Source organism: Mirounga angustirostris, unplaced genomic scaffold (assembly GCF_029215605.1).
Source record: "Mirounga angustirostris isolate CCGP_5_RB_7025 unplaced genomic scaffold, mMirAng1.0.hap1 SCAF_9, whole genome shotgun sequence".
Classification (NCBI taxonomy): Eukaryota; Metazoa; Chordata; class Mammalia; order Carnivora; family Phocidae; genus Mirounga; species Mirounga angustirostris.
Window position 1 is genome coordinate 60,373,150 of NW_026991717.1, and position 26,902 is coordinate 60,400,051.

A 26,902-nucleotide genomic window follows, 5' to 3' on the forward strand; every position below is an offset into this window, starting at 1 on the left:
TACTGCTCCCACCCCAAAAATTGGCTGAGCAGCTCACTGTCATTTTGTCACTGCAGTGGCTAGCGCCCTAGTCCCAATAAACTTCAGTCCTTATTCTCACCCCCTTTGCACCCATGCAGTCATCACTTTCCCTGCAGCAGCCCCCACCTATTCCCTGGATGCTGGCAGTGTCCTCCTGTTGCAATGCTGGAGTCCATTCAAGGGTGACTTACTGAGCGCCTAGTATGTGCCAGGCACTGCTCTGAGCGTAGTGGAGAAGAGAGCAAACAAAGCAAAGGCTCTGCCCCCGTGGAGCTTAAATTCTATTTATGGTGGATGGGTGGGATATAGACAATAGACATGTCAACAGGCAAGTAACGTATTTACAGATGATGTATCAGTCATGATCTGGTTGGGGAAACCAAAACCCCTGTAAGAGTTTCTACATACTACTGACTCTTTGTATCTTGGGGGGAAAAAGCCTACGAGATCTCTCACTTGGCCTTCCTTTGAGTCCCTTTCCATATCACATCTAAGATGTCCCTCAATCTTAACAGTTCCAGCCTCTTGGCTCCAAGTCTGCCAGTACATTGTGGTGCTGGGTGGACCTGGAATGACCGTGATTCTGGAGATAAAGCCAGCTGAATAATGCAGTGAAGTAGATTTTTGATAGGGAATGAAGTACTTTCAGACCTTTCTATTGGCTGTAGCTTGTGTGTTTGCTCCTTCTGAACACAAAGCAATTCCAATCATTATCTCCTCTCAGATACACTGCTTTCTCATGGCACTGTGCCAAGTTCGAGATGGAGAAGGGCATGATGCACCTGCCCTCCAGGCACTAGCTACATGACTGAGACAGCTATGTTGGGCATATAGTAAATGCATGCACATGAAATAAATACTTCTATTATATATAAACAAAAGGTTAAGTGTAATTGATCAGAGGGAGAGAAGAGGGTGTGGTGAGAATTACATAGCAGGTTGAGGTCCTATTAAAGAGTAGGCTGAGAACCAGGAGAACCCTGACAGCAAGGATCGGGAAGTAACATATAATTGTTTCATTCTGTAACTGTTGCCTAACAATCATGAAAAATGATTTCAGGAAAACATTGTGGATGGGAACATCTTACAGAGACAGTGACCTCTGAAGTACTTGGAACATTTCAACTACCACCCTCAGACTCTTTCATGAATCTTGATTTTAACACTACATTCATTAACACTTTCACTTGGCAAATATTCACAGAGTTTCTACTAGGGGCCAGGCCCTGAGCCAGGCACTGAGGACACAAGAAGGACCAGGGCCTGCCCTCAAGGAGCACAAGTCTAAGCATGTGGAGAATGAAAAATGAATAGGCTATAACACAGAGTGGTGAGAACTACTGTTGGAGTGAGTGTAGGGTGTTGCGGGAGCACGAGGAGGGACAGCTTGTCTAATCTTGGGATTGTGAATCAAGGAAGGCTTCCTGGAGGGAGTGGCATTTAAGCTAAAAGACCAGGAACTAGCCAAATAGACTCAGGGTCAAAGGGGTTGGGGTGGAATAAAGCAGTCAGAAACTGCAAGTCAGTCAGATAGCTAGAGATCAGAGCTGGAGGAGCTAAGTGGCAGGAAAAAATAAGGCTAGAGCCAAGGGATGAAGAGCTTCAGGCAGGCAGTCTAGGGAGTTTAGACAGTGATCACCTGTAGGCATCTGTTTCCTGTAAGTCTTGGATCACAGTCATTGCCTACAATGTCAGTGTTTAGAGTAGATTCCATTTTGCAGAGCCGAGCAGACTTCATGTGATTTGAGAAGCATGTAAAGGACATAGTTCTCCACCCTGGTCTGTTATAGAAGCCTGCAATTCCCATCAGAGTCATTCCTCTGAGTTAAAGCCTTCCCTGAATGTCAAGGTTGTCTTTCAACTCTTCATTTAACATTTATTGAGAACGTATGTGTTGAATATTCTAGGCCCAAGTGATAGAGCAGTAACCAAAGCAAACAAGGCAAAGGATTTGAATAGACATTTCTCCAAAGATGATAGGCAAATGGCTAAAAAGCATACAAAAAGATGCTCAATATCACTAATCATGAGAAAAATGCAAATCAAAACTACATTGAGATATTAAAAGTAAATGCCACATGAACCAGTAATTCCACTACTGGAATTAAACAAAACAAAAACGTTAGTTCAGAAAGATACATGCACCCCTATGTTTATTGCAGCATTAGTTACAATAGCCAAGATATGGAAGCAACGCAAGTGTTCCTCCATAGATGAATGGATAAAGAAGATGTCACCACACACAGACACACACACACACACACACAGTAATATTATTCAGCCATTATAAACAATGAGATCTTGCCATGTGTGACAACATGGATGGACCTAGAGTATTATGCCAACTGAAATAAGTCAGAGAAAGACAAATACCATATGATCTCACTTGTATGTGAAATCTAAGAACAAACAGACAAAGCAGACAGACCCATAAATAGAGAGAACAAACTGATGGTTGCCAGAGGGGAGAAGAGTGGAGAAATGGGTAAAATGGGTGAAGGGGAGTGGGAGGTACATGTTTCCAGTTATGGAATGAATAAGTCACAGGAATGAAAGGTACAGCATAGGGAATACAGTCAATGCTACTACAATAGCGTCATATGGTGACAGATGGTAGCTACACTTGTAGTGAGCACAGCATAATGTAAAGACTTGTCTAATCCCTATACTGCACACCTGAACTAATGTAACATTGTGTCAACTACAAAAAAAGTCCTACACTGAGATATTACCTTACACCCATTAGGATGGCTATTAAAAAAACAAACAAACCAGAAAATAATAAGTATTGGTGGGAATGCGGAGAAGTTAGAACTCTTGTGCATTGTTGGTAGGCTTGTAAAATGGTGGAACCACTTTGGAAAACAGTATGGCAGTTCCTCAAAAAGTTTAAAATAGAACTATCATATGATTCAGCAATCCCACTTCTGGGTATCTATCCAAAATAATTGAAAGAGGGTTTCAAAGATATATTTGCACACCCACATCCATAGCACTATTCACAATAGCCAGGAGGTAGAAACAACCCAAATGTCCATCATTGGATGAATGGGTAATCAGAATCCGGTATATTCATACAATGGAATACAATGCAGCCTTAAAAAAGGAAGAGAATCCTGTCACATGCTACAATGTGAATGAACCTCGAGGACATGATGCTAAGTGAAGCCACAAAGGGATAAATATTGTATGATTCCACTTATATGAAGTATCTAAATTAGTCAAATTAATGATATAGAAAGTAAATGATGGTTACCAGAGCCTGAGACGAGGGGGCAAAGAGGGAGTTGTAGTTTAATTGGTAGAGAGTTTCAGTTATGCAAGATGAAAAGGTTCTTGAGATCTCTTTCGCAACAATGTAAACATACTTAACACTACTGAATTGTACGCTTAAAAATGGTTAAGATGATAGAGGCACCTGGATGGCTCAATGTCCAACTCTTGATTTCAGCTCAGGTCATGATCTCAGGGTTGTGAGATTGAGCCCTGCTTTGGGCTCTGCATTGCGTGTGAAACCTGCTTAAGATTCTCTTTCCCCCTCTCCCTCTGCAACTCCCCACAACCCCTGCTTGAGCACCTGCTCTCTCTCCCTCTCTCTTAAAAAAAAAAAAAAAAAAAAGGTTAAGATGATAAGTTTTATGGTATGTGTTGTCTACCACAAAATTTTTTTCTATGCTATTCCAACATTTATAACTTTATTAGATAAATAATGGTGATAACAATAGCATCCATAGCAATGTCAGCAGGAATAAAAATCTGCATTGATTGAGTGCCTAAAAACAAACAAGCAAAATTGGGTTTCAGTCTTTGTAAGTGTTGGTCTATTTCCTATTACCTTTACTCCTGGGGAACAGTCCTTCAGGAGTCCCAGTTGAAAACCGGGGTGTTTATTGGGGTATGTCATTCCTGGTGGCCATGGAACTCCAATTTTTATCCTCCAGTCCTATGAGCTCATCAGAAGATCTGCTCAGATTTTCAGGCTGTCATCTGCCAATTGTCAATCAGCAAACATCCTAAAGGGAAAAGTGGCACGCTGTCAGGCTCACCTCTCTCTGCTTCTCTTCTCCCTGAGATCTTGATCCCTCAAATCCATGCTGCCTTGATGCCTTCAGGCAGAGCTTTGAAATATTTTATTCAGCTTTTCTGGTCACTGTCAACAGGGGTGATAGGATCAAGCTAGTCTGCTCTATCTAGAAGCAGAAATCCTTGAGAGGTTTTTTTTTTTAAGATTTTATTTATTTACTTGAGAGGGGGAGAGCACGAGCAGAGGGGAGGGGCAGAGGGAGAAGGAGAAGGAGAAGCAGATTCCCCCCTGAGCAGGGAGCCCCAGGATCATGACCTGAGCCAAAAGCAGCCACCTAACTGAGTCACCCAGGCGCCCCCCAGTCAGGCTTTTCTTTCCCTTGCAAGTTTTTGTTATTTTTCAAATAATAACAACAACATATTGTCATGATATAAAGATACTAAAGGATATACAGAAAGAAAAAAAAAAAAAAAAGCCGTACACCCAGGCACTGAATTTCCCTAGACAGAAGCATTAACTTTCCAGATATACTCTAGGCAAACACAAGCAAATTCATATATATTCTTCCCCACACCCTTTATACAAAGGTAGCATATTGTTCACACTGCTATGTACCTTGCTTATTCCATTTAATGATGCAGTTTGGAGATTGTTCCATATCAGCTTACATAGAGCTACTTCATTCTTTTTCACATTTGCATGGTTTTCTATTGAATGCATGTCCCATAATATGTCTATCTCGTAGCTTATTTATGAATGTTTATGTAGTTTCTGATATTTTGCTATTGTAACTACCAGTACAATGGATATACTTGTATAAATTTCATTTTACATGTTCGATTATTTGCATTAGAATATCTAGAAGTGAAATGGCTAAGTCAAAAGTATAGGCACTTAAGGTTTGGGTAAATATTATTTAATTTCCCTTAGAAAGCTATACCAATTTAGGGGCACCTGGGTGGCTCAGTTAAGTGTCTGCCTTTGGCTCAGGTCATGATCCCGGGGTCTTGGAATGGAGCCCCACATTGGGCTCCCTGCTCAGTGGGAAGTCTGCTTCTCCCTCTCTCCCTGCCCCTCCGCCTGCTTGTACTCTCTCTTTCTCTCTCTCAAATAAATAAATAAAATCTTTTAAAAAAAATAAAAGAAAAGAAAGAAAGCTATGCCAATTTACATTCCTACCAGTACTATAAGAGAGTAACTCATTCCCCACATCATCACTAACTCAGAAAGTTGACAAACTATCTTGGTCAATCTGATAGGTGAAAGAAATGATATCCCAGTGTAGTTTCATTTTGCATTTCTATTAAATGAGGCTGGACATATTTTCCTATATTTAAGAGACACTTGGGCGCCTGGGTGGCTCAGTTGGTTAAGCGACTGCCTTCGGCTCAGGTCATGATCCTGGAGTCCCGGGATCGAGTCCCGCATCGGGCTCCCTGCTAGGCAGGGAGTCTGCTTCTCCCTCTGACCCTCCCCCCTCTCATGTGCTTGCTCTCTCTCATTCTCTCTCTCTCAAATAAATAAATAAAATCTTTAAAAAAAAAAGAGAGACACTTGAATTTTCTTTTCTGTTATATCCTTCACCCATTTTTCTATTGATTTGTTGTTCTTATTGATTTGCAGATACCATTTACATTAAGGAAAGTAACAATTTGTGTTACAAGTTCCAAACATTTCTCCCAATTTGTTGTGTATCTTGTAACTTTATGGATTTTTCCAAGTAAAAAAATTAAGGAATAAAATTTATCTATTTTTTCTTTATGGCTTCTGGGGTTTGAGTAATATTTTAAAAGGCCTTCCCCAGGCTGGCTTAAAAATAAGTCTATAATCTTTTCTTCTAGTACTTTTTGGATTTAATTTTTTACATTTAGAGTTTTGACCCATCTGGAATTTATTTTGTTGTATGGTGAAAGGTAGGAAACCAACTTTACTTTGCAAGCTAGTTGTCCCCAAACCATTTACTAGTGAATCCTTATCTTCCCCACTGATACAAAGTGCCATGTTTAGCCCATACTTAATGTGTACATTTTGGTCAATGTGCTTTTTCAAGTGCAGTGATATCATACTATGTTTTAATATCTAGGAAGCTGGTTATACTACATACGAAGTTAGAAATGTAGCATGACGAGGCCTACTAGATAGTAAAACACATCTTAGATGTTTTCATCTAAAACATCTTTATATCTTCTTAGATCTTTTTAGATTATATCTTATATCTTTTAGAAATTTCCTTTTGAACCTTAGAATCAGCTTTTCTACTTTCAGAGAAAAACTTGTTAGCATTTTTATTGAGAATGCACTAAACTTAAGAATAGGACTCTAAATTATCTTTTATAATCATTTTTTAGTTGATTCATGGTTTCCAGGTAAAAATCACATCATCTCCAAATAATGAAAAATTTATCTCTTCATTTCTCATGAAGAATCGTTTTTGGGGGGTGTAAAAAGGCAGCAGCTTCGTTTCTTTCTTTCTTTTTTTTTTAACATAATAAGATTCTTCAAATGGACAATGGTTCAGTTTTAAAAGTTAGTGTAAACAGGAGAAAAATTATCTTCCTACCCCCTTCTCTAGCTCTCCTCTCCACAGGCACCCGATGTTCCTTGTAGTGTCTTTTATATCTTTCTACAGATAACTCATATGCGTGCAGGCCAGCACAGCTGCCCCTGAGCGTGCTCCAGGTAGCACAGTCGTAGAAGCCCTAGCCAAAGCTGGGCTTTAGAAAACCAAAGAGGGCCAAAGAGGAGGTCCTTCCCTGTGTCTTATCTTCTCAGTGACTAAATAAGTAGAAATAGAAAACACATAGGCCCTGAGTCCCAAGATAGTTCCCACCCTTCTCTGGAAGAGTGTCCCAGACCCAGAGGGCTTAGAAGAGCTGGGGCTCTGACTTCTACTTTTAGGACATTTATTTTTCACCAACAAATTCTACCTCCTTATCTGCTTCACACAGATGAATCCCAGACACACAGGTTCTCTCTATTACCAAAATAGCCACAAACATGTAGCAACTTGAAGCCCAGGATATGTTTAGGGCCTGAGATCTGGAGTTGGATGTGGACCTCCTGTTTATGGAGTCATCTCTTCCAGAGTCTTCCAGTGTTGTCCAGGTAATATCTCTGAGGGTCTCTTGAGACCACTGAAGCGACAGGCTTAGAAGTTTCCTCTTAGCTTCTCTAGTTGGCGGATCTTCCCCCATTCCACCCCCTACTGCAGCCGGGCGCAGGAGATAAAATGAAAAGGGTAACTCCCCGCAGCTGGCCCAAGAGATAGCAGTGGGGAGGGAGCAAGAGAAAAGAAACATGTGTGGGAGCTCACAGGAGGAGTGGAAGGAAACTCTACTATTTACAGATTCTTAAGCCAATGAAAGTACCTCCATCATTTTCTCTCGGGACAGATCCAGAGAGGCAGCACGGAGCAACAGTTCAAGACAGGCATTTTCTGTGGTCGAGTGGAGAAGAGCGGCCTGCAACCATGGGACAGGGTGAGCCAAGCCATTTCTCCATGGGGCTTACCTGACTCTCAGTAGCTCCTCCACAATAACGTGTTTTCATTAAGAGAAATAAGATGGTGGTGGAGGTGATGGTGGTGTGACTCTGGTGGGGGTGGTAGTAGGTGCTGCTGGTGGTGGACGTGATGGTTGGTGGGGCTATGTTGGGGAGTGGTACTGGGTGCTGTGGCAGTGGTAGCCGCGGTATGGCTATGGGTGGCAATATGGTAGGTTGGTGGTGGTAAATCAGTGGTCGTAGTTGTGACGACGATGATGACAGTTAGCATGGATTTATGGCATCACAACATGATTATTCTCACTGGGTTGTGACACCCTGGGAAAGCATGAGGGTGTCATAGCCTCAAAGCTAAGTGGGACAGAAGGGGAGGTAAGAGTCAGGGAATCCAAATACAAGGGACAGAGGCCAACATCAAGCAAGAGAATAGGTAGAACCAGAGGACGCAGAAAGTTCAGGGGCCTCTGCATAAGTCTGTTAGTATATTTACTTACAAGACTTACTGTAAAATGAGAACTGCCTGATAGGCTGTCATAATACTCTCAGGCCCTCTCCTTGGAGAGTTTTTCTGGGCTGCATGGGGCCATGGGTTTGGTGAGCCTTTAGGTGAAAGAGCCAAGTATGATCTCAGGTGAGTTGGTTCTACTCTCTGGGCCTGACTCTTCCCATTTTTAAAACAAGAGAATCGGCTCAGTGATTTCAAAACCAGCTTTAAAAATTATCTGTGTTTGATGGACTCTGAAGGGCAGGCAGGGTTCTAGAGGGGAGGGGGGTGGGAGGACGGGTTAGCCTGGTGGTGGGTATTGAGGAGGGCACATTCTGCATGGAGCACTGGGTGTTATGCACAAACAATGAATCATGGAACACTTCATTTAAAACTAATGTTGTAATGTATGGGGATTAACATAAGAATAAAAAAAAAAATTATCTGTGTTTGAAGAAGAAAGGAGTAGGGGTGAGCAAAATTCCAGGTTTTATTCATTGTTTTGTTTAGGGACCAGAAAAGAAGGTCAACAATGAGGGCAAGCATTGCTCTTACCAATAATAGTAATAGTCTCATTTAGTGGGACTTCCTACGTGTCTGACACTGTGCTAAGTGTATTAATACATTAACTCATTTAATTTCTCCAACCCTGCAGGGAAGGATGATTATTCTAAGGAAGAGGAAACTGAGGCTCAGATGGTTAAATTACTTGCTTTAGGTGGCGCAGCTAGTATGTAAGTTGAGCCAAGGATTTGAACCTCAGTTCAACTCTGACTCCAGGGTCTCCGCTTTTACTAAAGTTGTCACATTTACCTCGTCTTCATGACTTCCCTTTTCCACAACAGCCATGGGGATCAAGAACTGTGACTTCCAGGCAGCAAAAAACAATGAGGAGCACCACACCAAGGCCATCAGCTCCCAGCACCTCATTGTGAGGAGAGGGCAGCCCTTCACCATAATCCTGTACTTCCAGGCTCCGGTCTATGCATTTTCATCCACCCTGAAGAAGGTAGCCCTCATTGCCCAAACTGGTGAGTGGGGCAGGCCTAGACCCCTTTGGCGGCAGGCCGGTGGTGGCAGGGGGGGTTCTTTCTCCAGCACCTCCTCAGGGAAAAAGGGGCAAATGGCCCACAATGCATCTGAGCCTCAAGAAGTCCTGTCCACCTGGCAGGGCTGTGGTGAGGATCAAATAACATGCATAAAAAGTAGTGTTTATTGGGGTGACTGGGTGGCTCAGTTGGTTAAGCAGCCAACTCTTGATTTGGGCTCAGATCATGATCACAGGTCCTGGGATCGAGGCCCTTCATGTGGCTCCGCATCAATGGGGAGTCCACTTGAGGATTTTCTCTCCCCCTCCACCCTTCCCCCTGCTCTCTCTCTAAAATAGGTAAAATAAATCTTTTTAAAAATCACATTTATTATGACTCAGAAGTTGCTGCGCATCATTATCACTAAGGGGCTCCTTTTGGTTACAAATATATCAGTGCCTGAATGGATCTCATCTAGGCTTAAGATAACATTTAATTGCTACTATTTATTGAATTTGTACTACATATCAGATATTGGGCCAAGTGCTTCACATGCACTATCTCATTAAGACCTCACATCCATCCTACGAAGAAGGCATACCACTCCGCCCATTTTATACACTATGGACCTTTTCTAGATGTGGGTCCATGAGCACTGAGAACTTGTGCTCTCCTATCACACTTTACTGCCTCCCATTACTGGATGGACTTCTTCCATCCTCACAAAAAAACAATTTTCACCTGTTCTAACTTTATGATACTTGACTTTATTACTCTGAGTTGTGACCAAAAGGTCCAAATGACCAATTCATCTCCGTGTGACTGCAGGAGAGCACCCTTCCAAGGCCAACAAGACCCAAGCCATGTTCCCAATTTCCCGTTTGGGGGACCAGAAGTGGTGGAATGCGGCAGTGGAAGACAGAGATGACCAGTGCTGGACCATCTCTGTGACTGCGCCCGCAGACGCCATCATTGGCCGCTACTTGCTCCTGCTGCAGGTCTTGGGCAAGAAGCAACTCCTCCTAGGCCAATTCACAGTGCTCTTTAACCCATGGGCTCGAGGTGAGTTTGGACCTGAACCAGCCTGGGCTGCACCGGGACTCCAGGCATAGGAGCTGGGACACAGCTCTGGCAGGAAGTGACTGCCCCAGGCCCCAGTGCACAGCTCCAAGGACAGTACCAGCACTCAGTTACTGTGGTACCTGCTCCCTGGATGAATGGCCTCTCAGACCCGGGGTCTGTGTTGGTGTCACCCTTGGCAGAAGCAGCCTGGGGCCTCCCCCTGAAAGGAAGGGCTTATCTCACCACCAAACCCTGGTGCTGGGTCGGGCTCTTTGGTCACAGGAGTGGAGACTCACTGAGATGACCCTGGGAGAACTACTCTTTATTGTGACAGCACAGGGGCTGAGAACTGGAAAGTGGTTCAGGAATGGACACAACCTGAGGGACGGGCTTCTCGGTTTCTTCCCCGGGCTCCCATAGTCTGTGTCCAGGGTGAATCCAGGGTTTGCGGGACCTGAGGTTTATTTATATAATTTGGGGGACCCTCTTTAAGAAAAAGAATACAAAATTTTGAATTCCTCAGGCCTAAAGTGGTCTGTGCCAGTGAAGGGCCCAAAGCTTCAGCTTTATCAGCTCCACAATAAATCTGCCCTGTTTGGTTGTCTCTGCTTTTCTCCACTTGTATGTTCTGTTCTTACTACTGGCTGCTGGGTCCTCTCCACATCAACTTAAGTATTTGCTAGAGTGGCAAATCAAACAGCTAGTGGCCTGTAGCTCAGCAGACTAAGGGTGGGCTTTCCTAAGATCAGATGACCTCCTGCAGCCCAACCAGTGGCTACCTCTGGCAAAGCTGTTGGGACTATTTCATTTTCAAAAGATCATCAGATGTGGTTGACATGCTCCAAACACAAGGAGGGCATCTCCTCTTCCTTCCCATTCTGAAGGTTGAGTCTGTCTTTCCTTTTTAAATCTGCCACCCCCCACCTTAATCCTTGGGGCTTCCTGAAGCATTGCTTAGGGGGATGGAAAACAATTTTGACCAGCTTTCCCTCGCTACCCAGACAACAAATGCAGAGCCTTTTTCTTTCAGGAGTTTCACTGCCAGCCTGAAGGGGCCCTTGTTATAAGGCAGGGCTGGGAGACAAAAGGAAACACAGGGAAGCAGAAGAAATCTTCCCGGGTTTCTCCAGCCAGTTCCTAACTCCCTTTCTATGTGGCATCTGAAACCCAGGGGACTTCCTCTCTCCACGTTTCTTAGATGGGGTGGGGTTCTCCAGTCCCCCCTCCTTCAGATAGCCCTGCCTATTTTCAGTTCAGGCTCTTATTTCCTGATTCAAGGGGATGAGCAGGTAGAGCAATAGATGGGAACGAGTGTCCATTCAGGTGTAGCTGCCCCATGCGGGTAAATGTGGAGTCAGGGCCCCTTCAGCTGGGGGAGGATCCATGGCTCTTGACATATTTCCCTCCAAAGCTGAGGCCCTAGTCCCTGCCTCGCTGATTCAAACCCACAACCAGAGCTAGGCCCTTGTGGCCAGAGCAAAGACACAGCAAAGACAGTTCTGAGACCATGCTCAGTTCAGTGGGAACTCTTAGTCTTGACTCCATGCTGGGTTTCTCGCGTCTATGCTTGGTTTGACCCTGCCTGGGAAAGGCCTCTCTGTGTGAGTCCGTATGGAGATGTCTGTGTTGGCAGGGGTGAGTTATTGGCTCTGCTTCTCTGGGAGGTGATTAAGAGATTTTCAGATTATCCAGGACTCAGTCCATCTTAGCATACTTGGAGATGGGACTCTCCTGGACTCAAAAGGAAATTTTATATCGTATAAAGAAAGTCCTATTCATAAGCAGAGAACTTTATAAAAGGGGCCACACTCTGGGGCAGAAGGGGAGGGTGATGCTACCTGTGCTCTGATAAGGTACCTCCCAGAGCCCTGCAGAGCCTGGGGCCTAGCACCTCACTTTGAAGTGATTTTATAGAGAGTCTCAAGATGGAGGGGCAGGAGTCAAGGGCTCCTCGGGCACATGGTTCTATGATTTTAGGCCTCACGTTCTTCAGGGCTTCCCGATTTTTAATATCCTATCCTTCTGTTAATTTGAGTACCCTCATCCCAGCAGATGCCTGGAGGGATAATCTGGAAAGCCTTTTCTCTTATTAGTCCCCAGGAACCAGCCTAAGCACCCTCCTCCCACTCCCCCACCCCCCACCCAGCAACAGCTGCAGAGAGAGACACTTAGCAAACAGAGCAGATCTCCCCTGCCGCTCCCGGCTTCCTAGAGTGTCCTCCTCCTTAAAGCCTACCAGCCTCCTCATGAACCCCAGCCCGACCCTGTGAGGAAGGCAGCAGGACAGGCAGGAGAGACTGTGGGAGTCTTAGACGAACTTGGACGCCCCCAGGGCTTCCACTGGCTTCTACTTCACCCAGCTCCACTATTCCCTCTGACCCTGTCTTACCAGATGCTCCTCTTCCTTTCTGCTCACCCCTGTCAAGCTATGTTTGATCGTTTTTTTTTTTCCCTGAAACACTATTTTTAAAATTTTTTTAACATTTTATTTTTAAGTAATCTCTACGCCCAACATGGGGCTCAAACTTATAACCCAAGATCAAGAGTTGCATGCTCTACTGACTGAGCCAGCCAAGCATTTGGCTGTGAGATATAACAGGCCCACTGGGAAGTTCCCTGAACTGTTGCCAAACTCTCTTGGGCCAAAAGCACTCTGGCTGCCCATGTCTTCTGGGAACCAGTAGGCTTTTTAAGCTTGGCTTGTTCCTATCTGTCTGGCTGACCATGAAGGCCACTTTGGCTGACCCAGGGACTCTGACCCCTGTTCCCACTCTGCACCAGAGAAGAGTCTGGGTCCCAGTGGGGTCACTGAAAAAAGGGAATTCCTCTCCAGTTTTCATCATGCCCACAGCTAAAGAGAAGGCCGGCAGCCAAACCTGACCTGAGCAGGGAGAGCAGAGGCCTAGGTGTGGAGGGCAGGCCTAACACCCCATAGGCCCTCATCCCTGCCTGCTTTTCACCAGAGGATGCTGTGTTCCTGAAGAAGGAATCTCAACGCAGGGAGTACGTGTTGAACCAGAATGGCCTCATCTACCTGGGTACCGCTGACTGCTTCCACGCAGAGCCCTGGGACTTTGGCCAGGTATGGGGATCTCTGGGAAAGGATAGGGGCCAGTAATTGCCCCATAACCTTCAGTGTTCAGGCCAGACAGAGCTGGCAGGTCCAAAAGCCTGTAGGTTATGAGGCCATTTCTTCTTCTTCTTTTTTTTTAAGGATTCATGCCATAAGTTTATTTACAAACATCTTGAGTATGTTGAATTCAAGAGTTTGATCCATTTTTCAAAGAGACTGCACCTCTTAAAATGATCCTTTTCACATTTGTTTAATGGATTAATTAAAACACCCTTATTTCTGAAGCAGTTAGTGTCTTACTACAAAATAAGGTGAAGCAAATCCAGATCCAAAGTACAGTCATCATAATTAGTAACTGCCACTTGTTTTCCACTGAAAATGGCCAATTCTTCCCTAGGCCCTCCTCATAGTGGCTTCTACAGACCACAGAGGTTGGTGAACCTCCAGATGCTCTATCCCAACATAGCGCTCTTGGAAGTTCTCGGAAAGGGGCAGATACCCAAGATGAAAGAAATGATGGCACCACACCGAATCCTTTTTTCACAACCTTGTTCCCTGGTGTATCAGTGAGGCTTCTTTTGGCCATTTCAGCTATGTGGTGCCTCTCTTTCCTCAGGGCCACATCAGACCATCTTCCACAGCTTCCAGAGTTATCTTCCTAAGGGCCACAGCAAATCAAACCTCTGTTAAATCCCCACTGTCTACAGGATAAAAACTAAATGCCCTGGCTTGACCTCCAAGGCCCTTCAGAGCCAGGCCACTGCTTTTCTTTCCTCAAGAGCCACCCCACGCTCCAGTTTCTGGCCATCCCCTGAACAGACAGGCTGAATATGCCTGGAATACCTTCCCTCCTTTATCACCCCAGAAAATTCCTATCCATCTTTTAAGACCAGCAGAATGTTTTCCTCAGCCCCCAAAGGTTAAGAGTCACTCTCCCCACTATGCCCTCTGCTCTGGGTTGGCATCTCTCCTAGAGCCCTGGCCATGTTGCTGAGATCAGTAGTCTACCGGCCTGCGTGTCCTCCTCTGCTCCTAAACTGCGGGTCCCTCAAGAGCAAACGCTGCCTTGGTCTCCTCCCCATGTGGATCAGTGATGGCAGGAGCAGTAGGAGCACACAAAATGGGCAACAACAAAAATCAAACAATACAGCTCTGGTCCTCAAGGGCTCACGCCATGTCAGGACGGTCAGACAACAGAACAGGCAAAGGATGGGACTGCATGGACACAGGGACCGGGGGGCACAGTGGGAGAGAGGGAAAAGCCAGAACTCCCACAGGAGACAAGAAGGCAAGGCAGGAAGGAGTGGAACCTGAGTCTGGGAGAAGGATGAGGTGATGGTGGGGGAGGAGCACCCAACCTGGAGGCCCTTCATCACGGTCCTGTGTGCTCCTTCCAGTTTGAGAGCAGTGTCATTGACCTCAGCCTGGGCTTACTGAGCATGGACAAGCAGGTGGAGGAGTGGGGCAACCCGGAGCATGTGGCCCACATTTTGGGTGCCTTGGTGAGTGAGGTGGGGAGGGAGGGGAGCCTTCTGCCGGAGCTGCCTACATTTACGGCCCTGGAAACCTTCAAATCACAAATGGTCCCTTCCTCCCAGGATGTGGGGGTCAGTTCCTGGAGAAAGTCTGAGTGAGGAGGGAGGACAGTAGCATCCACAAGGGAGAGAAAAGCAAAGGGAAGTATCATCCCTCAGGACCCAAGCCAGGAGGACTAAAACTGGCCTGGAGTTCCTCAGAGCCCTCCTCCCTCCGTTGCCTCCTCCCGTCAGCCCAACCTACAGGCTTAGGTCCATGGGAAGGAGGGTTAGGGTCTATCTTGCCCAGTGTTTGCTGCTCAAATGGTTGTTTTCATTTCTAAATTACTCCTAAGAATATACAGACCATGAAGGTAGTTTGGTAGCTTCCTCCTGTCCCTAAATGTCCTTTCTGGGGAACCATGAGTTCCCCATTTCAGCTTGTGCCTCTGGACTCCCCTCTGAAGAAGTGGAGAAGGACAAGGTCAACCTGTGAGGAGAAGGAAGCTTAGGACAAGTGGGCCTTGAGGCCCCAAGAGCAAATGCCCTCAAAGGAATCAGGGTCAGGCAAGTGAAGGAGCATTGAAACCAGCCCCCAGTGAGAGGCAGCTCTCCTGCTCCTCTTATGATGTGTGCTTTGCTTGCCAATGTGGTCCACAAACCCCTGGCTTCCAGAGGACTAGATAAAAAGAATTCCCCGGGCCCCACTCCTAGAGATTATAATCCAGTGGGTAGGGTGAAGCCCAGGAGTATCCAGATGATTCTGATACAAGTGGTCTAAGCCCTCTTACTCCTGCCCCCCTCCAGGGGCGGTTCTGTCCCAGACCCCACATAACATCCACACATTTCCACAAACAGCTGCATGCTCTCAAGGAGAAGAGTGTCCTGCCCACCCCACAGACCGCCGCCGCCGCCCAGGAAGGGGCCTTGCTGAGCAAGCGCCGGGGCAGTGTGCCCATCCTGCGCCAGTGGATCACAGGCCAAGGGCGACCTGTGTGTGACAGTCAGGCCTGGGTGTTCGCCGCAGTGGCTTGCACAGGTACAGAGCTGGCTTGCCTGCCGCACCCCCGGGTCACCCTGGCTACCGTACAGCGTGCCTGCCCTGCCCCATGGCTTTCGCCCTGACACTTTCCCTGCCCTTGCCCCAGCAGGAGCAAGCCCCGGTGCTCTGTTGTACATTCTGTAAGCCTCGCCCTGCTGTATACTCTGCCTGCTGTGTAAATTGTCTGTACCTCCTCTCTCGGCCTTTACGCATCCTGGGCCTGTGGGTCAGTCCTACCTGCCAGGTGCCTGCGCCCCTCCTCTTTCCACGGTGTCAGGTGGCACTTCAGACCATGCCTGCCCAGAGGAGACACTGAAAACACTAGCTATACATACCCAGGCCTCCCTGGTATCCCCTGACTCTCCGGCCCCCTCCCACGCAGTGCTGCGATGCCTGGGAATCCCTGCCCGCGTCATTACCACGTTTGCCTCAGCCCAGGGAACCGGCGGCCGCTTGTTTGTAGATGAATACTACAATGAGGAGGGCCTTCAGAATGGAGAAGCCCAAAGAGGCAGAATCTGGTGAGAAGCCCACAGACGATGAGGTCCCAGGCACGGGAGGGCTCCAAATCCACAAGGTATAACCTCACGGCAACCCCTGCACACCCTGAGCGACCCTAGCACTGAGAGGAGGCCCTCAAGACTCTTGTAGGCAGGATGCTGATGGTCAGTCGTGGCATGTGCCCCCCACCCCCGGGAGTGTTGCAGCCACTCTTACAGTGTCCTCCCATCCCCATGGCAATAATGACTCTGCCATGTCTAGTCCTCCTCAGGACTACTTTTTTTCACCGAACTTGCATTACTCCTTTGGTACCTTCAGGATCTTCCAGACTTCCACGGAGTGCTGGATGACCCGGCCTGCTTTGCCCCCAGGTTATGACGGATGGCAGATTCTGTACCCACGTGTTCCCAGTGGAGATGGAGGTAAAGGCTGGGGGTAGGCCGAGTACCATCCTGGGCTGCACAAAGCTGTACAAGCAAGAAGTCCCTCGAAAACAGGAGAAGCAGGAGGTCCAAAGGGGGTCTGCATCTCCTAAAACAGGAGAAATGGAAGGAATGATAGTGGCCAGCAGAATGCTCACCTGAAGCCAGCAGGCTCAAGGGAACAAAGGTGTTAGCCATCTAGGCCCAAGGCCATGGGGAGACTTGCCCTACCTCAGAGCAATGGGCGAGGGAGCAGAGTCTCAATGAAGGGAAAAAGGTCTTAAGATAGCTGGTGGATGTGCTGGGTTAGGGGCTTGTGGCATGGGATTTCTGAGGTTCTGGATGTGGATAAAGAGGGTATCAAGATAGGCTCAAGCTCAGAGAAGAAATCTTCAGGAGCCATAAAAGGATTGCTCTTCCTTTCTCAGCAGCTGAATAGTAATAGAGCCTGGCACATAGTAAGTGCTCAGTAAAGGTGACCTACTCCTATCATATCCATAGCAGAGCTGGCTAAGGAACTCTGGTGTACTACGTTCCTCTGAGGTTCTACCTGTCCAATTTGAGAGGGCTCCTGCCACAAGCCATGACCAAAAAGTACTGTCACTAAATAACTGAATTTCACCACTGCAATGCCCTTTCAGAAACTGCCTAGTGCCCACCTCTGACCTTGATCTTGGGGGAGGGAAAATAGTGTATAGGATGGGGACAGAGGTTATGCAGCTCTGACTCAGAGAGAGGTCTGGGTATGGTTCCTCTTGCTCACTGACCTTTTTCTCCCTCAGTTCTGGGGTCCTGTGATCTGGCCCCTGTCAGAGCAGTCAAGGAGGGGACACTAAGCCTGACCCCTGGAGTATCAGACCTTTTCGCCGCAGTAAATGCCTCGTGTGTGGTCTGGAAGTGTCGTGAGGATGGCGCACTGGAGCTGACCAACTCCAGCACTAAGTATGTTGGCAACAACATTAGCACCAAGGGTGTGGGCAGCAACCGCTGTGAGGACATCACTCAGAACTACAAGTATCCTGAAGGTACTGGGCAGGGGAGGGCCCCAGGCTTCTCAGCACCTGAAATGCCAACAGAGGGGAAGGGATGGGCCAGAAGGATGCAGGCCAGAGAGACTCACAGTCTTCTCCTCATCATATAAAATAGGGCTTTGTAATCCCATTTGATACTATCAACATTTTGGGCCAGATCACTCTCCATTGTGGGGGCCTGTGCATCATAGGATGTTTAGCAGCATTCTCAGACTGCATCCACTAGATGCCAGCAACTCACAACAGCAGGTTGTGACAGACAACCAAAAGTCTCCAGGTGTTTCTAAATGTCCCCTGGGGGGCAAACTTGCCCCCAGTTGAAAACCACTACTATAAAACAACACACTTAATACCAAGCCCAGCTGCCAGAAGATGTTCTCCCTCTCTCCTTCTCGCCCTCTTTTCCAGCACCCCAAATCTCTTCCTTCCTCCATATTGATTAATGGCACCACCGTCACCTATTTGTCCAAACAAGAAGGCTTGCACCCTCTTCACCTCTCCCTCCTTCACTGCCCCACTTTCTCTCATAGCTGTTTCCTTATCTCCTTCCTCACTGCTTATAGAAAATTCAGGGCCTCAACATCTCTTGTCTGCAGCATTTTAACAGCCTCCTAACTGGACCCCCAGGTCCCATCTCTCCATTATCATTCCCTTTCCAACTTAGTTTCCAGAATGAGCTTTCTAAGACACAAAATAATGTTACTCCCCTGCTCTAGAATATTCCATGGCCCCCACTGCCCTTGGAATAAGTCAATTCCTTCACTTAGGAAGATGTGAGTCCCTGCAGATCTGTCCTCAGAGTCAGTATGACTTGTCCAAAAGCTTGCTCTCCCACCATTCAAGGGGCAAATGCATAACACTTGAAGAACTGGAATGACCTGGAAGAGATGCTATATCTGCAGTGGATCTGCCCAATGTAGACCTTTTTTTTAAAGTTTTTATTTAAATTCCAGTGAGTTAACATACAGTGTTATATTAGTTTCAGGTGTATAATATGATTCAACACTTCCATACATCACCCAGTGCTCATCATGACAAGTGCCCTCCTTAATTCCCATCACCTGTTAACCCATCCACCCCACCCACCTCCCCTCTGGTAACCACCAGTTTGTTCTTTATAGTTAAGAGTGTTTCTTGGTTTGCCTCTCCCTCTTTTCTCCCCCTTTGCTTATTTGTTTTGTTTCTTAAATTCCACATATGAGTGAAGTCATAGGTATTTGTCTTCCTCTGACCGATTTATTTCGCTTAGCATAATACACTCTAGCTCCATCCATATCATTGCAAATTGCAAGATTTCACTTTTTTATGGTTGAATAGTATGCCTGTGTGTGTGTGTGTGTGTATCACATCTTCTTATTCATTCATCAATTGATGGACACTTGGGCTGCTTCCATAATTTGACTAGTTGTAGAAAATGCTGCTATAAACATCAGGGAGCATGTATCCCTTTGAATTCGTATTTTTGTATTCTTTGGGTAAGTACCTACTAGTACAATTGCTGGATTGCAGGGTAGTTCTATTTTTAACTTTTTGAGGAACCTCCATACTGTTTTCCAGAGTAGCTGCACCCGTTTGCATTCCCACCAACAGTGCAAGAGGGTTCCCCTTTCTCCACATCCCCACCAAAACCTGTTTCTTGTGTTGTTGATTTTAGCCATTCTGACAGGTGTGAGGTGGTATCTCACTGTAGTTTTGATTTGCATTCCCTGATGATGAGTGATGTTAAGCATCTTTTCATGTGTCTGTTGGCCATCTGTATGTCTTCTTTGGAGAAACATCTATTCATGTCTTCTGCCCATTTTTTAATTGGATTATTCATTTTGGGGATGTTGAGTTTTATAAGTTCTTTATTTTGGATACTACCCTTTATCAGACATGTCATTTGCACATATCTTCTCCCATTCCACAGGCTGCCTTTTAGTTTTGCTGTTTGTTTCCTTTGCTGTGCAGAAGCTTCTTGATGTAGTCCCAATAGTTTAATTTTGCTTTTCTCTTGCCTCAGGAGACATATCTGGAAAGAAGTTGCTATGGCCAATGTCAAAGAAGTCATCGCTTGACTTCTAGGATTTTTTTATATGGTTTCAGGTCTCACATTAGGGCTCTTTTTTTTTCTTTTTTTAAGCTAAATGTGGCCTTAGAGGGTTGCAGAGCTCTTGTGACTTTGGCATTTGAGTAGCAATGGGTAAATGAATCTTCATCTTGGACTTTTATTAGAAGGGTCTATACCCTCTGGATAAAAGGCCTGCTTTGTTTCCTCCATTCTTCAGGATCTCCTCAAGAAAAAGAGGTGCTGGAGAAAGTCCAGGAAGAGAGAATGCGATATGAAAAACACAGTGGTATCCATCCTCCCAGTCTCGAGACTGCTGAGCCTCTATACATGTTCTTGGAAGCACCCTGCTCCATCTACCTGGGAGGGAATGCCCAGTTCTCAGTGAGCCTGGTTAACCCCAGTGACCAGGAGAGGGCAGTGCAGCTGGCATTTGGGTTGCAGGCAATATACTACAATGGCATCCTTGCTGCTGAGCTCTGGAAGAAGCAGCAGTCCCTGATGCTCGGTGCCAACATGGGTAATGCTATGGCCCCCCGGATATCCCCAAACTCCAGCTCCCCCCCTGGGAGGCAGCAGCCATGGGGCACCCCTGAAGGTCTGAAGAGGTGGCTTCAAGCCCCCCCCTGGGGTGCCATGTCTCTGCCATTCAACACATATTTATTGAGCTTCACACAGACCAAAGCCCCCCTAATTTCAAATGCAATCGGATAAGTAAAGAGACAATGGTAGCAGTTACAGAAGTGTTTGATAAGGTCAACAGAATACAATGGCAGGGGAGCATCTCACCCAGGTAAAGCAGACTGCACTGGGTCTGAAAGGACAAGGAGGAAGGGCAATGACAGGCAGAAAAGTGCATCACGAATATTCAAGGCAGAAGGAGCATGTGCACAGGTTCTTCCTCTCCCCCAAAGCCCTACTTCACTGGTCTGGGGTGGGGTCCGGCATTGGTACTTTTTAAAAGCTCCCTATGTTATCCTGGGGTTCAAAGTCCCTGGATTAGAGCAGTTGTTCTCAAACTTTGCTGCCTATCAGAATCACCTGGGGAAGTTTGATGCTCAGCCTGCATCCCCAGACCAATTGAATCAGAAACTCCATGGTTGGACCCAAACATCAAAAATGATTTAAATTCATCGGATGATTCCAATGTGCAGACAAAAGAGAATCAGTGGACCGGAGCTTCTCTACATTATTGCAACAGCCTCCTAACCAGCTCCCCTGCCTCCAGTCTCTCCACCATGTTCCCTTTCTGCAGGGGGCAGGGGCTGGATCACACAGGGGGTTGTATATCATGCCAAGGAGTTTGAGTTTTGTTCTTTGGGCAGTGGAAAGCTGGGGAAAATTTGAACTAGAGGGGCTAATGTGATCAGAAATCCATTGGAAAAAAAAAAAAGAACAGTTGTTGGAATGGAAGAGGTCATATTAGAATAATGACTCTCAAACTTGGCTCCATGTTGAATCACCTGGGGAACTTTAAAAATACTGCTTGCTTCCTGGGCCTTGCTGCCAGAGTCAGATATAATCGATCTGGTGTGTAGCCTGGCACTGGGACTATTTTCATAAAGCTCTCTCTCTGATTCTAATGAGCATCTAATGTTGAGAACCACTGGATCAGAGGTTGGAAGGTTTTGTAATAAGTCAAAGCATGAAGGACAAATTAGACTAGCAGCACTTCAAATGAAGACATATTAAGGAGGTAGGATAGATTGGACTTATGAGTATGTGTGTGGGGGGAGCTGGTGAGAGTGTTGCTTCCTCTCTAGGATAGGGAAAATGAGGAAGAGCAAGTATGGGGAGAAGGATAATGAGTTCTGTTTATGGTATGTTGGGCTTGAAAGCCCATGAGACATCCAAACAGAGATGGCTAGTAGGCAGCTGGAAACCTAAACCTGGCATTCAGAAGAATGGCCTGGGTTGGAGACCAGATGTGGGAATCCCAGCACAGAGGGAGTGGCCAAGAGTCAGGGCATTGATGAACTCCTGGGAATGGAAGAAGGATTGTGAGAAGAGAAGAGGCTGAAAGGGGAACCCAGGCAGCACCAGCATGTAGGTGGCAGGCAGGGAAAGAGCAGGGAATAAGGGAAACAGAGAGGTCAAACAGAGGAAGGAGCACCCAGCAGGAGCAGCAGAGTGGCCAGGAGATGTCAAGGCTGAAAAGCAGACGCTGAAGGAGTGGTCTTACTGAGAAGTGATGGCAAAGTCCAGCTTCCTGGGGGCTAAACTGATGGAGAGTTGAGGAAGCGAGACATCATATACAATCCTTCCTGGAAGAACAGACCGAAGTCAGCCAGGGACACTGGGTAGAGGGAGGGTGGTTTTTTGCTTATTTAAGATGAGAGAGCAGAATCTGCTTACATGCTGAGGAAAACAATCAACAGAGAGGAAAAGCCTGAAGCCTTGGGAAAAATGGGTTATAACTGATGGTGCAACCCTGAGGGGACATGAGAGGCAACTAGAATAACTGTAGCCTACTTTTGGTAGACACAGTGTTAAGTGTTCCATACACACGGTCTCATTTACCCTTACAACAACCTTCTGCGGCAGCAGCTACTATTATCCCCACTTTACAGATGAGGAGATCAAAACACAGAGAGGTTACATAATTTGCCCCAAAGTTAACGAGCAGGCAGTGGTAGGGTCAGGATGGGGCACAGACTTAAAAAGTGGAGGGTTTATACTTGGGGGAGGGAGGACATCTCATCTTCCTGGGGATGGTGGGAGCAGGGGTAGATGACTATGTCTGCAGGCTGGGACTGGGAACATGAGCTTGAGAAGATTCCTAGACAGTGGAAGATGCCTTCATTTTCTCAGCAAAAGGAGAAAGCAGAGAATAAGAAGGAATTAAGGGCATATATTCAGCAACAACTGTGTGGCAGGGTCTGAGTTAAGCACTCAGTATCTCATTTAACACAAGCCACCCACCAGGTAGGCGTTCTTATTAGACAAGGAAGCTGAGGCCAGAGAGCTTAACTTGTTCTAGTTTGCCAGGGCCTTCAACAACCCCACTGTGGTGGTCTGTCAAGAAAGTTGGAGGCAGTGATGGTGGTAGGGAGTGGGGTCTTGACTGAGTTCAAGTTTGCAATTGCTATGAGAAATAAGGCATCTTTCTGGCTTCAGTGAGATACAGACTCCTTTGCATTGTGTGTAGTATTGCCTGTTTCCAGGGCACACACCTTCATGATTTGCACTGACTCCACTTGTCCTGTTTCAGTTAACAAAACCATCAAAAACCTGGCCTTCTTCCATTTTGAGCAAAGCCCACCAGAGAACAGCTTCCTCAGACTCACTGTCATGGCCACAGCAACACAGTCTGAGCCCAGCCTTAGCTGCTTTGCTCAGGAAGACATCGCCATTTGTAGACCACACCTTACCATTGAGGTAGGCACCAGTCTTTCCCCAAATCACTCTCGTTTGCTCCTGTCTCAGAAGGAATCAGAGCCCCTCAACCTTCAGGGCAAACAACTATGCTGTAGGATTACCAGGAAATGCTAGGTTGAGAGCTCCTTCTCTTGAGATGGTTTCTTACATATGCTATTAAGGTTTACATCTTCCAACTTCTTTTTTTGGTTACATAAATATTTTAAAAATCAGGGCCTCCCCAGTTGCTGCCTTCATACTTGGGTAATACTAGCCTACATTTATTTAGCAATTTATACATATGCCAATGTATTTTCACCTTCTTTCTTTAATACAAAATCCTTGTGAGGTAGAATTATTCCCATTATACAGATGAGGAAACAGTCCTAGAGATTATCATACCCATGACCATGAAAATGGGATGTTTTAGAGGCTTATGGCTCTTGTGTAGTCCTCTATCCACATGTCTACCCTGACCAAAATGAATGTGATCTGGTCCTAGCCCTCAACGAGGTTATGTTATAGTTAAGTAAATGAGACACAATGTTAGGTCTTTTATGTAAGTGCTTCAATAGAGTACAAAGTCATTATGGCATAAGTGAAGTAAGCGGATTAATTTCAGCTGGTGGGTTTGAGGAAGGCTTAATAGGAGGCACTTATGCCGAGCCTTGAAAAATAGGTAAGCTTTAGTGCAGAGATTGGGGAAGGCCATTGCAGGCAGAAGACTGAACAGAGAGGCCCCAAAGGAAGTCTGAGAGGGGTGCTGGGATGTCATTTAGTCAAGGGAAGTAGAGGTGAGGCTGGAAAAGGGGATTGGGGTGAGACCATGAAGAGCTCTGAATGCCAACCAAAGCTGAATTCTGAAGACAATGGGAACCCCTCCAAGGTTTCTGAGAGGCACCATCAGAAATGGCCATGGATGAATCAAGGCAAGGGTAAGTATAAACGCAGGAAGACCTGTGGAGAGCTAAAGAAGTCAGGTGTGAAGTTTGGGTCCGGATGGCAGAGACAGGAGAGTAACTGAGGAGAGTACAAGGAGGGCGCCTAGGAGGGGAAGCAGTAACTGTAGCCCTGTGCTCTTTGCATCTGCTCCAGGTTTTGCCTCTTCCCACAGATGCCAGAGACAGCAGAGCAATATCAACTTCTTAAGGCTTCAGTCCGCCTCCATAACTTCCTAGATGCTCCCATGAAGGACTGTGTGATCTCCCTCTTTGGAAGGGGGCTCATTTACAGAGAGAGGAGGTACAGGTAAGAGACCACAAGCTTCTTGGGGCGCCTGGGTGGCTCAGTCAGTTAAGCATCTGCCTTCAGCTCAGGTAATGATCTTGGGGTTTGAGCCCCACATGTGGGCTTCCTGCTCAATGGGGAGCCTGCTTCTTCCTTTACTTCTGTCCCCTCCTCCCCCACCCCTGCTTGTGCTCTCTCTCTCTCAAATAAATAAAATCTTTAAAAAAAAGAGAGAGAGACTACAAGCTTCTCATCTCACTGAAACATCTCAACTGGTCAGAAAGGCAGGGACCCAAGATTAATGAGATTTGTCTGCAGAATGATGGCAGAAGTCCACATTCCCTCCAGCAGTACAGGAGTTTCTACCATTTCTCCACTTTTCTCCACTCTTGGCAATACTCAGCTTTCTTTTTTTCCAATCTAAGAGAAATAAGGTAATATCTCATTACTGTTTTAATTTGCAACTCTTCATGTTTATTACCCTTTTCTGTTTCCTCCTTGGTAAAAGATTTGTTTTATCTTTGCCCACTTTTCTTTTGGTGTTTCTGCCTTTCCACCTTGTTGATTTGTAGGAGTTCCCCGTATGAATCCTTTGTTGGTTTCAGATGTTGCAAGTATCTTCTTTCATTATCTCTTCTTCTCTCACTGTGTCCACCACATTCTTTGTTGAAAACACAGTATACGGTTTAGAGTTCACGCTGCCTACTCCTGAAATACCTGGTAGTTGTCTTGTTACTGAGCCAATGCCTCAGCCTTATGAAACTCAATGAATCACTCTTGCCAATAAGTTGAGAGGATGGACTGCCAACATTTAACTACATTTTTGTGGTATCCGAGATCAACTGTGGGGGAAAGCTCCTCAAAGGAAATCTGTGCTACTCCTGTTTTTGGTCCACAAGTAGGCCAGAAGGTTGCTGATAGGACGTCAAACACCACCTGTTAACATACTGACATCTTCTGTATATGTCTACTGTACCCTTACAGCACTTAGCAATGTGAGGGGTCCAAAACCATAGCCTTCCCAAACATACCCCAGTACTACTACCAAGAGTGGGACCAGACTGAAGTCACAGGTGATAAATAAGAGATGCAGCTTGGAAGCCCTTAGAATAGGATGTTTTTCTTCCTAACCATGTAATCATTTGCTAAAGGGAGGCTCCTTAAAACCTCCTGCTTCAACAGCAAGGTACTTAAATGTTTATTTCTTCATAGTTCACCTCTTCAAGCAGGGAAGGATCAGTCACTGGGACTAGCAAAGCAATGGGACAGAACTACCACCTGCCTTTTCCTTTATTTCAGATTAGCTTCCGTGTGGCCTGGAAACACCTTGCACACCGAATTCCAGTTCACACCAACACAGGTGGGGCTCCAGAGGCTCACTGTGGAAATGGACTGCGATATGTTCCAGAACGTAACCAACTACAGAAACGTCACTGTGAAGGCCCCTGAACTTCCCGCTTAAACGTCCAATAATCAGCGCATAATTAAAGTCTGATGTTGATAACATGAAGTTGGTCCACTAGAGAAATATGAAAATTATTAGGTATATAGAAAACAGGCCCTAGGAGAAAAAAATAAAAGAACTGGACTCCTTTTATACAAAGTTATTTTTTGGGGTTTGTGTTATTTTGTTGCTATGGCACTCTCTCAGTTTGAATTTAGTTCCTTCTCTTTATGACTCTTATTACAAGTATAAAATGGCACTTGATAAAAGTAAATTAAAACTCATTTGACGTAAGGAATTTCAACCCAAGTACCCACTAATTGCTCAGAAGAATGAATGCTGTGGCTGATTATACCTAAAAAGACCCTGGGGACATCAGCAGGGCAGATGGGATAAGTCGCACCCATGCAAGGCAAAGGACTGGCATTAGATGTTGTGGAGACCTGCAGTACAGGCATAAGGGCTAAGTCAGGTCACCGGAATACACATCATACAGGTTTATCTTGCTTTCCAATATGTGATCTTCCAGACCAATGCAAAAATATAATTAAGTCATGATGATTGTGCAAAAGGATTAACTGAAAAGGCCCTTAAAACTATATAAACTCTCTTATACATTTACAAATTTTTGATGTATAAAAATTTTGTATTTACATCTGGAAACAGATGTAATATGTAACAGAACAATAATACAAGTATGCGTAAGAAAAACAAACCTGTTCAATAAAGTGGACAAACCTAACAAATGAGCTCAATACTAAAAAATAATTTTGGAGACATGGATGGAATAATATTCAGAAGGACTTAATGGTAAGAATAATATGTAATTGCTGAAGCACTGAGAGGAGCTTTGAAGTCATCAAGTCAGGTGTTGGGTACCTGGGTGGCTCAGTCAGTTAAACATCTGCCTTCGGCTCAGGTCATGATCCCAGGGTCCTGGGATCGAGTCCCGCAGTGGGCTCCTTGCTCAGCGGGGAGTCTGCTTCTCCCTCTGCCCACCCCCTCTGCTCATGCTCTCTCTCTCTCTCAAAATAAATAAATAAAAATCTTAAAAATAAATAAAAATAAAGTCAGGTGTTTTTATTCTGAATACAGTTCTGATCAGAATCAGACGTTTAGACCTA

The 26,902-nt window shown here is 45.8% G+C and overlaps 2 protein-coding genes and 1 pseudogene across 3 annotated transcripts in view; 1 reads left to right on the plus strand and 2 right to left on the minus strand.

Annotated features, from left to right (window-relative positions):
* Positions 1–3,716: 3,716 nt before the first annotated feature.
* CCNDBP1 (cyclin D1 binding protein 1) overlaps positions 3,717–26,902 on the minus strand; it is a 33,551-nt gene continuing 10,365 nt past the window's right edge. Inside the window, exon 12 of one of the 2 annotated variants that reach the window (XM_045900244.3) lies at positions 3,717–4,034. In XM_045900244.3, the coding sequence (XP_045756200.1) occupies positions 4,019–4,034 (16 nt within the window). In that variant the 3' untranslated portion in view covers positions 3,717–4,018. Of the gene's footprint in view, positions 4,035–25,662; positions 25,854–26,902 lie in introns of those variants that run through there. The other variant, XM_045900243.3, reaches the window with a different exon arrangement.
* On the plus strand, positions 8,755–25,796 carry EPB42 (erythrocyte membrane protein band 4.2). The gene is made up of 12 exons (XM_045900246.1): positions 8,755–9,061; positions 9,887–10,120; positions 13,084–13,202; positions 14,591–14,695; positions 15,566–15,746; positions 16,132–16,270; positions 16,569–16,672; positions 17,455–17,697; positions 19,971–20,270; positions 22,962–23,128; positions 24,222–24,355; positions 25,634–25,796. Exons 1-12 carry the CDS (start codon positions 8,878–8,880, stop codon positions 25,794–25,796), a joined length of 2,073 nt encoding a protein of 690 aa, XP_045756202.1. The 5' UTR covers positions 8,755–8,877.
* On the minus strand, positions 13,467–16,549 carry LOC123861996 (cytochrome c oxidase subunit 7C, mitochondrial-like; annotated as a pseudogene).

Coding starts and splice junctions, on each gene's coding strand:
- EPB42 (XM_045900246.1), top strand. CDS start 8,878: ATGGGGATCAAGAACTGTGACTTCCAGGCAGCAAAAAACAATGAGGAG. Junction 15,747..16,131: donor CGCCGCAGTGGCTTGCACAG/GTACAGAGCTGG, acceptor CCTCCCACGCAG/TGCTGCGATGCCTGGGAATC. Junction 16,271..16,568: donor GCCCAAAGAGGCAGAATCTG/GTGAGAAGCCCA, acceptor TGGTACCTTCAG/GATCTTCCAGACTTCCACGG.